We start from the raw sequence: 13180 nt of genomic DNA on the forward strand, positions 1-13180 counted from the left end.
TTCGAACTGCAAATGAGTCCTCGAACGTTTTATCCAGTGGGAGGTGACGCTAAAGACAGACAAAATATTGTTCTGTTCACCCCAGGGAACAGGATCAGGACCAGCGAGAAGCAGCTACCAGGAAAGAGGATTCATTCACAGGGAGGAAGAACTAACAGCTGGGGCTGACCATGGAGGGGTCAAAATGCAGACAAAATGCAGAGTGTCTCCTCTACTGATGGCCAGCCTCTTGGCAGGGGTGCTGCAGAGAATGTGATCTAAGCACGGGGTGGGGAGCTGTTCCATTCAGCTGCCTCCAGCTCTGGGGTTCTATGGGTCTGCGATGCCTCTACCAAGCCAGCTTGGTACAACACTGCCAGGAGAAAGGAGAGAGACTGCAGCCCTGCTACAGCATTTCTCACAGAAGAGTCCGGGCCAACTTCCCTTTCAAGGCTGCATTGCCTAGGTTCGCCCACTGTGTTCAGTCATCGGCCGGTGGAGACTATCTCTGCACATCCAGGCCCATGAGAAACCCTTGAATAAAATTTTATTACCACAAAAAGCTTAACAGGCTAGTATTAAACAGGATTTCTGCTGGTGAACAAGAAAGCAAACGACTGCAAGCATCTATTTTGAATGCTTAGGCCAGGAGGCATTCTGCATTAATTGCATGGCCTGGTTAATAGCAAGTTACCAGCTCATACCAAATATGGATGCACATTTTCCGGAAGATTGGATTACAAAAAGCTGTATTACAGTAAAGCTGTACTGAGAACAGTTTCGTCCTTCTTGGGTGACCTGGTATCTTGCAAGGCACCTTAAGGTGAAAACTATGAACATCAATTTCATGGTGTAGTTTTGTAAAACAAACTAGTTTTCCATTTTGATGTGCATGTTATGGACAAAAGGATGTGAATCCAGTGAAGAAACACTACATAGAAAAGAAAGGAAGTCTACTAGATACACAGATACTATCCTAACATGACTGGTAAAGTAGAAACTTTCCACTTTCCTCTTATAAGGTTATCATTTAATCTTCACAAGCATTCACTGAGTTTCTACTGTGTGTTAGCATGGTGCTAATCATCAGTGATATAAACTGAATGAAGAAGAGAAAAAATGAAGTATTCTAATCTTGAAAACTTCCTAAGATTCAAAACGTTGTTTTTTGAAGAGCATTTGCCACTGATTATTGAAAAAATGATAAATTCAGCTACCTTCTTGCCCAATAAATGAGATTATTTTGCTTGTAGTGTCTGGAGATTATACTTATATAAAGACTGACTTTAGAATGTTGGCCTAGGTTGTTGTCTCATCTCCTACAATATTCCAGGTATTCAAATTACTGCTTACATAAAAGAGAAAGGGAAAAGAATTTTCCCAAGCTCATAAATGAATATTAAAGTAAATCTCTTCCCATTACAGAATGGATGTTAACTATACAACTACAACCTCACAACAGTGAAACAAAAGAAATCCATAAAACCATGTTCTGAGGCCACTGGAATATTTGGATGCGACAGTAAAAGTCACACAAAAGTTACATTTCATATTCCATTGCTCAACCATAAGTATGAGCAATGCTTTCCTAGTCTCTTTCTTTTCAGGATACCACAGGCTTCAATCTTTTCGAAATTTAGGTCATGCCTCTCTCATCATACAACATCCTGAGTAAGTCACATCTCAAATGGTGCCAAGACCTGTCCACCTTTGATATCCAATCTCAGAATACTTCCCCCATCGCTTTTTGACCCACCTACCTACTTACAGCCCAGGTCCTAAAATCCATGTTTTACAAAGCTTGCGAACTATATTCCCTTTCAATAAAATGAACAACTCACAAAAACAGCTTCTATTTTGTTTGGTTTTCACCCAACCACGCTTATTATTTCCAGCACGCATTTACCGGCGCTGCCTGGAGCGCACATCCCTGATTGTTCTGTCTATCCTGGTACTAAGTCTGCTCCCAATAACGGAGATTACGGCTAAACCTTCAAAGGGAAGATTCACACTGGCCTCAGCACTCACACACGTGGCTCCTAGGAGCATTTTGATATTTCTGTGCTCGAACAGTAGGAGATAACACTCCTCAGTCAAAATGAGAAACTGACATTTTCCAAAGAAGAGAAAACAAAAAACAAAACCCCCAAACTACAGAATACTGTTTCCAAGTGTCAGTAATCCGAGTCCCAGGCCCTAGTCTGCGCTGGCGATGGTCAGATCAGATTGAGCTGACATCGAGCCCCCAAATGCATCAGCGCTCACCGATTCTGTTATTTCTAGCCAGCTGTGTGGTCCTGCGGAATCACCTAACCTCTTGGGGCCTCGACTGCTTCGTCTGTAAAACCAAGAGAGTACAAGGGCACCTTCCAGCGTTAATGTTCTTCGGGTCTAGGAAATAACGCAGGTAGAAGAGGCCGCTGTCCTGAACGCTCTCTCTGCGAGACTTGCAAAAGTGAAACTCCGATTACAGACCATGAAATGAGGGGGGGCAATTCAAAAGTCCTCTAAGGCCCTCTTCCACATTTTGATTCTAACTCCGAGAGAGTGAGGCATGGCAAGGCAATCGGTCATAAAACATTAGTGGGTCTCATAGCTCTCATAACCCTGTGTTTCCAAAGGCCAATTCTGCTCTGGCAAAACAATTCTTCATTATCCTCCAAGGCCCTGCCTTGAAATGCAGAATGACTCCACTGCAAGAGCAGAATGACTTTATCTATGTTCAAGAGGCCCTTCCCCTTCTATGGGCAACTGGTCCCTCTCAAAGAGTTCCAGCCTCAGGCCCCTGATTTCTCTGAGCCAACAACACTCCACGTAGCAAGAATTTGAGAAAGCCACACCTACCCTCAGCCACTGCTTCTCTGTGAGGGCGTCGCTGTAGTCCACATCCCGGCGCTGGCGAGACCCCCTCCCGAAGATCTTCTCCTCCTCTTCTTCACACGTCAGCCGTTCCACCTCGGCGTCATCTTTAATAATCCAGGAGGGCAGCTCATCTTCCTCCATCAAGCGGGGCTTGCGTTTTGGGTTCCGGGCATCCTCCCTCCGCCGGTCCATGTCCATGCGCTGGAGGGATGAACAGAAGTGTCACCAAAGGGAAAGAGGATTCGGTACAGTGTAGACTCGCAGCACATAAGTCTTCACAAGTCACCTCCTATGGCTGCAGGGTCCCTTCAGCTTCTCCCATGGAGCCTCTGTATCCTGGCTGACTTGTTCTAGCTCATCCCTAAGGCCCAAATCTCTTCCCTTCCCCTGTACCCATCTTTGAAATTTACTTATGCACTTAAAAAAATACTCTTTAAAAAATTCCTTTTCTTAGTCTATGTGCGTGCAAAAGCTTCCCCTTAAGTAATAGTGAGAAAATTCAAATTGGGGATGTATTTTAAAAATGATTACAGCAGGGCTTCCCTGGTGGCGCAGTGGTTGAGAGTCCGCCTGCTGATGCAGGGGACACGGGTTCGTGCCCCGGTTCGGGAAGATCCCACATGCCGCGAAGCAGCTGGGCCCATGAGCCATGGCCACTGAGACTGCGCGTCCGGAGCCTGTGCTCCTCAATGGGAGAGGCCACAACAGTGAGAGGCCTGCGTACAGCAAAAATCAATCAATCAATCAATCAATCAATAAAAATAAAAATGATTACAGCAGAAATTGATAGAACACTGTAAATCAACTGTACCGCAATGAAAAAAAATGAGTTAAAAAAAATGAGCCCTGGTGATACAATTCATTGCTGCATTGGCGTAGTATTCTTCAAGCATATAAAAGAGAAAGTTCATTAAGAAAATTTCCTGGGCTTCCCTGGTGGCGCAGTGGTTGAGAGTCCGCCTGCCGATGCAGGGGACACGGGTTCGTGCCCCGGTCTGGGAAGATCCCACATGCCGTGGAGCGGCTGGACCCGTGAGCCATGGCCGCTGCGCCTGCACGTCTGGAGCCTGTGCTCCGCAACAGGAGAGGCCACAACATAGAGGCCTATGTACCGCAAAAAAAAAAAAAGAAAATTTCCTTTACCTCAATAGGGTTCATGCTTTTAATTAAAGAGCCAGGAAAAAAAAATCAGCCACCCATTGTCACTATAAAATAGCCACCCTCGGTTGGACTCAAGACATGTGGGCACATAACTGGTTTATTAATCAGTTGGCCATGAATGCACTGAATTTTTAGTGCACCCTGGGCTCTGGGAGAGGAATGTCCCTCAATTCTTTAGCTTTCAAAAAGCTTAGCTCTTATGAAAGTATCATGCCACAGAGTGACAGACCTCAAAGGTAATCTCATCTCAACTGATATAAGTGAAATGGCTTCCTTTCAACAGCCGTCAAAGTGCCTATTTCCCCACCTCCTGCTTTCTTTTTTTAAAATCCAGTGCGCTAGTAAATAAATTAAGTGCCACGTATTTGCCTTTAACCTATAACTAAACAATTTGATGGTTAAAGAAAAACAAATAAAACCTCCACTGAATTGTTATATACATTAGTTGTATGTATATATCACTGGCTAGACCATTTCTACAAGCGAATAGACCATTAACCATCAAATGATTTACCTTTTCCCTCTTTCTTCCTTCAGTTCTACCGTACTGAAACAGGGATTCAACATTAATTTTTTCTTAAGAGCTGAGAGTGGTAACAAAATGTAAATGAAATTTCTATTTAAATCCAAATTCGACCTCTAGAATCTATTTAAAGTTCAAAGTTACTTAAACTATGCTTCAACATTTTTGGAAATCATTGTATTCCCAAGATGGGGTAGGCTTGGAGCATGGTGGAGTCCTATTGGTAGATAAATGTGGCCGCTCTGTTCTGTCATATGCTATAGTTAGCTGGAGAGGCTGCTCTTAATCTTGTCTTCTAATGCTCTGGATTCAGAAATGGGATCCACAAAACCGTTGTAATTAGCTCACAGAGGATGCCTTGTTAACAGCACAATCTAAAGAGGGACTTCTCAAGGTAATCTCCTAATAGTTATTAGATAGCTATCAAGAAAAATCATTTTTTTGTTACGGCACTACACAGAGATGACAAAATATGGCCACTTCAATTTTTAGTTATACGATTACCATTTCCTATACCGAGCACTTGTAAAATAACTTATGCCATGCATTAGTCCACAATTGAGAAAATAAATCTCTTCTAATATAAAAGAAAATAAATTGCACTTGCTTTTTGTTTTTTCTTTTAGAAAAGACCCCCAAATTTTTTTTGATGCAATTTTTAATAAGCTTAAAGTTCTCATGACTGTATCTCTTCCCAGAGATTGCTGCTTGCAGAAGACCAGTACAAAATTTGAAGTTGATATTCAACTAAGCCTAATTAATTATTCAGATACTACATGAATATGTTTGTCTTAAGACCCAATAACCTTATGCTAACAAGTACAATTACTTTTAAAAGTACTTGTTGCCTTTGTAGGGAGCAGGGCAGCTTGAAAGCTTCACGTTTGTACGTTAGCAGAATGTTTCAGGTATGTATCTTGACCTGTCAAAGATCTCTTTTAGGTAGAATTCATAGGTAATCAGTATAAGAGATAACTTTCTGAAGTCTTTTTTTTTTTTTTTTTTTTTGCGGTACGCGGGCCTCTCACTGTTGTGGCCTCTCCCATTGTGGAGCACAGGCTCCGGACGCGCAGGCTCAGCGGCCATGGCTCACGGGCCCAGCCGCTCCGCGGCATGTGGGATCCTCCCGGACCGGGGCACGAACCCGTGTCCCCCGCATTGGCAGGCAGACCCTCAACCACTGTGCCACCAGGGAAGCCCTGAAGTCACATTTTTTAAAAGGAGAAAACAAGAAAAATGTTCGAAAGAAAGGTTTTATTTTAAAGAGACTATCTGCTTAATGTGTGTTATTTAACTACAGTGCCTATGATATAAAATCAAATAATATGTCTGTATTAATTTTATATAGGGAGCTAACTTTTTGTTTTTATAACAGTGGATAAAGAGTTTAAATATTCAAACTCCAAATCTAGCTCACATTCCATTCTGGTTTCTCACTACAGTTTTTAATCTGAGTGAACTGGCAAGGATTCAATTTGATTTCCTGCCCCCTGGTGGAGGTGCTAATGAATAGTGAATTGGCCAAAGGCAGCCGGCTGATTAGAAGATTTTAAACAACCGACACAAAGCAAACCAAACCAAAGTGAACTGAAAATCTGTATTATCCAGAAATGAGAAGCCAACCTTTAAGAAACAAGCACAACACTCACAAAATCAAAACGCCTACGGAGAAGTATTCCCTAACCAGCTTCACCTGTTCCAAGCCTGATATTCCCAAATTAAAAGAAGGCTGTGCCTTGGCCAGACATCCAATTTTTTTCCCTGAGGCTTTCAATTTCTACAAATACCCAGTCGGAAAGGCAGAAAGGAGAAGTACTCTTTTTCTCTTATTTCAGGACTGCTGATGGAAATCTCCATCTCTGGGCCTAATCTAATTTGTATAATGGCAGACAGCTTATCCCTTCCAAGGGCCTCAAGAGTATCTGAGGCTACAGCAGTGCTGAATTCTTGCCAATCAGTGATCAGCCAAGGAAGCTGAGGGCCTCTTGTCTCGGTGTTCCCTAGTAATCTACATTTTAATAAGTTCCTCAAAGAGAGAAAAGATGTCTATTTCCTACATGTATCTCTAATCTCCCCAAACAGAGAATAATCTATAAAGGTGGTGACGGCGGTATGAGTTAAGAAATTTAGGTTTTATGAACACCCTATGTTGAACATGCTGGTAAAGTCGTTTTTCTGTCATTTCTCTTCAAAATGGCCTTAGCTGGGTAGGATGGTTCATTTAGGAGGGGAAAAAAGTGCACATCCCAGGGTAGGACTTATTCCCATGGCTACCTAAAAGTTTCCAGAGAAAGAATTAAATGTCCTTTATCTTGAATCACTGTGTGTGAGCACAATCATCGTTCCCAAAAGTCACAAAACCACAAAAAATAACGTCAGCCTCCATGCAGCTGGGGTTCCCTTCTCAGACTGCCTAGGCTAAAGAGGTGGAAAATGCAAACCCTGTGGGTCCTATTTGGCCCAAAGTCGTATTTTATTTGGCTTGAAGTGTTAAATACTAATAAAAAACTGAATTTAGTTGCAAACATTTTGAAATCCGGAGACTGAATATAAAAACCTCACTTTCTAGCTTCTCTTGAAAATTTGGCATTTCTGGCTACATGGGGCTTGCAGCTCTGTCCCCCCCGCCCGAGACAAAGCAACTCCCATTCACCGTTCACCACCATCCACTCACCCCTGTCCACTTGCTTCGCTCGTGCAAATCACCTGTCTGAGACCTGGGGGCTTCAAATTTGGGACCTCTGATTTGGGGGCTCCGCAGCATTCGACCACCAGAGTTACAGTTCACATTTATTTACTCACTCCACGGTCAGGCTAAATGTTCGAAAGATCAAAATGACTAAAGGTACTGGGGGGAGCCTTGCAACTTTATACATCCTGAGCTATGCTGACATCCTCACAAGGCCCGAAATTTTGCAAATGCCACCATTCGTTCAATAAATATTTATTAAGCAACAACTACGTACCAGAAACTGTTCTGAGTGCTGCGCATACAGAGATAAATAAATAGCTATAGCAAATGCCTTAAGAACATAGTCAAATGTGACTTCTGAGGGCCTCCCTCACCAGCCAAGGGGGTTGCTCCCTTCCCTACTGACCTTGCGGCAGGCCACACACATAATCAAATTGGGGTTTCAGCAAAATTGCAGATGACTACGTATCTTGGAACGTCAAGGTAGGAACCATGGATGTTCAACGGTCAAATGTCAAGGTTTGGAGACTTCCGGGGAAGATGGCGGAAGAGTAAGACGCGGAGATCACCTTCCTCCCCACAGATACACCAGAAATACAGCTACACGTGGAACAACTCCTACAGAACACCCACTGAACGCTGGCAGAAAACCTCAGACCTCCCAAAAGGCAAGAAACTCCCCACGTACCTGGGTAGGGCAAAAGGAAAAAGAATAAACAGAGACAAAAGAATAGGGACGGGACCTGCACCAGTGGGAGGGAGCCGTGAAGGAGGAAATGTTTTCACACACTAGAAGCCCCTTCGCGGGCGGAGACTGCGGGTGGTGGAGGGGGGAAAGCTTCCGAGTCGCGGAGGAGAGCACAGCAACAGGGGTGCGGAGGGCAAAGCGGAGAGATTCCCGCACAGAGGATCGGTGCCGACCAACACTCACCAGGCCAAGAGGCTTGTCTGCTCGGCCGCTGGGGTGGGCGGGGCTGGGAGCTGAGGCTCGGGCTTCGGTTGAAGCGCAGTGAGAGGACTGGGGATGGCGGCGGGAACACAGCCTGAAGGGGCTAATGCGCCACAGCTAGCCGGAAGGGAGTCCGGGAAAAAGTCTGGACCTGCCGAAGAGGCAAGAGACTTTTTCTTCCCTCTTTGTTTCCTGGTGCGCGAGGAGAGGGGATTAAGAGCGCCGCTTAAAGGACCTCCGGAGACGGGCGCGAGCCGCGGCTGAAAGCGCGGACCCCAGAGACGGGCGTGGGACGCTGGGGCTGCTGCTGCCGCCACCAAGAAGCCTGTGTGCGAGCACGGGTCACTCTCCACAGCTCCCCTCCCGGGAGCCTGTGCAGCCCGCCACTGCCGGGGTCCCAGGATCCAGAGACGGCTTCCCTGGGAGAACGCACAGCGCGCCTCGGGCTGGTGCAACGTCACGACGCCCTCTGCCGCCGCAGGCTCGCCCCGCACTCCGTGCCCCTCCCTCCACCCCGGCCTGAGTGAGCCAGTCTCTGAAGCGGCTGCTCCTTTAACCCTGTCCTGTCTGAGCGAAGAACAGACGCCCTCCGGCGACCTACACGCAGAGGTGGGGCCAAATCCAAAGCTGAGACCCGGGAACTGTAAGAACAAAGAAGAGAAAGGGAAATCTCTCCCAGCAGCCTCAGAAGCAGCGGATTAAAGCTCCACAACCAACTTGATGTACCCTGCATCTGTGGAAGACATGAATAGACAACGAATCATCCCAAATTGAGGAGACGTGTGGATGAAAGGTTCTTGGTGCTGCAGCCAGGAGTCAGTGCTGTGCCTCTGAGGTGGGAGAGCCAACTTCAGGACACTGGTCCACAAGAGACCCCCCACCTCCACATAATATCAAACGGCGAAAATCTTCCAGAGATCTCCATCTCAACACCAGCACCCAACTTCACTCAACGACCAGCAAGCTACAGTGCTGGACACCCTATGCCAAACAACTAGCAAGACAGGAACACAACCCCGCCCATTAGCAGAGAGGCTGCCTAAAATCATAAAAAGTCCACAGACACCCCAAAACACACCACCAGACATGGACCTGCCCACAAGAAAGACCAGATCCAGCCACATCCACCAGAACACAGGCACTAGTCCCCTCCACCAGGAAGCCTACACAACCCACTGAACCAACCTTAAGCCACTGGGGACAGACACCAAAAACAAGGGGAACTACGAACCTGCAGCCTGCAAAAAGGAGACCCCAAACACAGTAAGATAAGCAAAATGAGAAGACAGAAAAACACACAGCAGGAGAAGGAGCAAGATAAAAACCCACCAGACCTAACAAATGAAGAGGAAATAGGCAGTCTACCTGAAAAAGAATTCAGAATAATGACAGTAAACATGATCCAAAATCTTGGAAAAAGAATAGACAAGATGCAAGAAACAGTTAAAAAAGACCTAGAAGAACTAAAGATGAATCAAGCAATGATTAGAAACACAATAAATGAAATTAAAAATACTCTAGATGGGATCAATAGCAGAATAACTGAGGCAGAAGAACGGATAAGTGATGTGGAAGATAAAATAGTGGAAATAACTACTGCAGAGCAGAAGAAAGAAAAAAGAATGAAAAGAACTGAGGACAGTCTCAGAGACCTCTGGGACAACATTAAATGCACCAACATTCGAATTACAGGGGTTCCAGAAGAAGCAGAGAAAAAGAAAGGGACTGAGAAATTATTTGAAGAGATGATAGTTGAAAACTTCCCTAATATGGGAAAGGAAATAGTTAATCAAGTCCAGGAGGCACAGAGAGTCCCATACAGCATAAATCCAAGGAGAAATACACCAAGACACATATTAATCAAACTGTGGAAAATTAAATACAAAGAAAACATATTAAAAGCAGCAAGGGAAAAACAACAAATAACACACAAGGGAATCCCCATAAGGTTGACAGCTGATCTTTCAGCAGAAACTCTGCAAGCCAGAAGGGACTGGCAGGACATATTTAAAGTGATGAAGGAGAGAAACCTGCAACCAAGATTACTCTACCCAGCAAGGATCTCATTCAGATTTGATGGAGAAATTAAAACTTTTACAGACAAGCAAAAGCTGAGAGAGTTCAGCACCACCAAACCAGCTTTACAACAAATGCTAAAGGAACTTCTCTAGGCAAGAAACACAACAGAAGGAAAAGACCTATAATAACGAACCCAAAACAATTAAGAAAATGGGAATAGGAACATACATATCGATACTTACCTTAAATGTAAATGGACTAAATGCTCCCACCAAAAGACACAGATTGGCTGAATGGATACAAAAATAAGACCCATATATATGCTGTCTACAAGAGACCCACTTCAGACCTAGAGACACATACAGACTGAAAGTAAGGGGATGGAAAAAGATACTCCATGCAAACGGAAACCAAAAGAAAGCTGGAGTAGCAATTCTCATATCAGACAAAATAGACTTTAAAATAAAGACTACTAGAAGAGACAAAGAGGGACACTACATAATGATCAAGGGATCAATCCAAGAAGAAGATATAACAATTGTAAATATTTATGCACCCAACATAGGAGCACCTCAATACATAAGGCAAATACTAACAGCCATAAAAGGGGAAATCGACAGTAACACATTCATAGTAGGGGACTTGAACACCCCACTTTCACCAATGGACAGATCATCCAAAATGAAAATAAATAAGGAAACACAAGCTTTAAATGCTACATTAAACAAGATGGACTTAATTGATACTTATAGGACATTCCATCCAAAAACAACAGAATACACATTTTTCTCAAGTGCTCATGGAACATTCTCCAGGATAGATCATATCTTGGGTCACAAATCAAGCCTTGGTAAATTTAAGAGAATTGAAATTGTATCAAGTATCTTTTCCGACCACAATGCTATGAGACTAGATATCAATTACAGGAAAAGATCTGTAAAAAATACAAACACATGGAGGCTAAACAATACAGTACTTAATAACGAAGTGATCACTGAAGAAATCAAAGAGGAAATCAAAAAATACCTAGAAACAAATGACAATAGAGACACGATGACCCAAAACCTATGGGATGCAGCAAAAGCAGTTCTAAGAGGGAAGTTTATAGCAATACAATCCCACCTTAAGAAACAGGAAACATCTCGAATAAACAACCTAACCTTGCACCTAAAGCAATTAGAGAAAGAAGAACAAAAACACCCCAAAGTTAGCAGAAGGAAAGAAATCATAAAAATCAGATCAGGAATAAATGAAAAAGAAATGAAGGAAACGATAGCAAAGATCAATAAAACTAAAAGCTGGTTCTTTGAGAAGATAAACAAAATTGATAAACCATTAGCCAGACTTATCAAGAAAAAAAGGGAGAAGACTCAAATCAATAGAATTAGAAATGAAAAAGGAGAAGTAACAACTGACACTGCAGAAATACAAAACATCATGAGAGATTACTACAAGCAACTCTATGCCAATAAAATGGACAACCTGGAAGAAATGGACAAATTCTTAGAAATGCACAACCTGCCAAGACTGAATCAGGAAGAAATAGAAAATATGAACAGACCAATCACAAGCACTGAAATTGAAACTGTGATAAAAAATCTTCCAACAAACAAAAGCCCAGGACCAGATGGCTTCACAGGCGAATTCTATCAAACATTTAGAGAAGAGCTAACACCTATCCTTCTCAAACTCTTCCAAAATATAGCAGAGGGAGGAACACTCCCAAACTCATTCTACGAGGCCACCATCACCTTGATACCAAAACCAGACAAGGATGTCACAAAGAAAGAAAACTACAGGCCAATATCACTGATGAACATAAATGCAAAAATCTCCAACAAAATACTAGCAAACAGAATCCAACAGCACATTAGAAGGATCATACACCATGATCAAGTGGGGTTTCTTCCAGGAATGCAAGGATTCTTCAATATAAGCAAATCAATCAATGTGATACACCATATTAACAAATTGAAGGAGAAAAACCATATGGTCATCTCAATAGATGCAGAGAAAGCTTTCGACAAAATTCAGCACCCATCTATGATAAAAACCCTGCAGGAAGTAGGCATAGAGGGAACTTTCCTCAACATAATAAAGGCCATATATGACAAACCCACAGCCAACATTGTCCTCAATGGTGAAAAACTGAAACCATTTCCACTAAGATCAGGAACAAGACAAGGTTGCCCGCTCTCACCACTCTTATTCAACATAGTTTTGCAAGTTTTAGCCACAGCAATCAAAGAAGAAAAGGAAATAAAAGGAATCCAAATCGGAAAAGAAGAAGTAAAGCTGTCACTGTTTGCAGATGACATGATACTATACATAGAGAATCCTAAAGATGCTACCAGAAAACTACTAGAGCTAATCAATGAATTTGGTAAAGTAGCAGGATACAAAATTAATGCACAGAAATCTCTGGCATTCCTATACACTAATGATGAAAAATCTGAAAGTGAAATCAAGAAAACACTCCCATTTACCACTGCAACAAAAAGAATAAAATATCTAGGAATAAACCTACCTAAGGAGACAAAAGACCTGTATGCAGAAAACTATAAGACACTGATGAAAGAAATTAAAGATGATACAAATAGATGGAGAGATATACCATGTTCTTGGATTGGAAGAATCAACATTGTGAAAATGACTCTACTACCCAAAGCAATCTACAGATTCAATGCAATCCCTATCAAAATACCACTGGCATTTTTCACAGAACTAGAACAAAAAATTTCACAATTTGTATGGAAACACAAAAGACCCCGAATAGCCAAAGCAATCTTGAGAACGAAAAATGGAGCTGGAGGAATCAGGCTCCCTGACTTCAGACTATACTACAAAGCTACAGTAATCAAGACAGTATGGTACTGGCACAAAAACAGAAAGATAGATCAATGGAACAGGATAGAAAGCCCAGAGATAAACCCATGCACATATGGTCACCTTATCTTTGATAAAGGAGGCAGGAATGTACAGTGGAGAAAGGACA

At 43.0% G+C, this 13180-nt stretch overlaps 1 protein-coding gene across 3 annotated transcripts in view; it reads right to left on the reverse strand.

Annotated features, from left to right (window-relative positions):
- Positions 1-13180, reverse strand: part of SMARCA2 (SWI/SNF related BAF chromatin remodeling complex subunit ATPase 2) — a gene marked incomplete at its 5' end in the record, with an annotated part of 169956 nt that overhangs the window by 63377 nt on the left and 93399 nt on the right. For all 3 annotated transcript variants that reach the window (XM_079706373.1, XM_079706372.1, XM_079706371.1), the window contains one exon: positions 2824-3042. In XM_079706373.1, the coding sequence (XP_079562499.1) occupies positions 2824-3042 (219 nt within the window). The remainder of the gene's footprint in view (positions 1-2823; positions 3043-13180) is intronic.

Source organism: Hyperoodon ampullatus (genome assembly GCF_949752795.1).
Source record: "Hyperoodon ampullatus genome assembly, chromosome: 6".
In the NCBI taxonomy this organism is placed as follows: Eukaryota; Metazoa; Chordata; class Mammalia; order Artiodactyla; family Ziphiidae; genus Hyperoodon; species Hyperoodon ampullatus.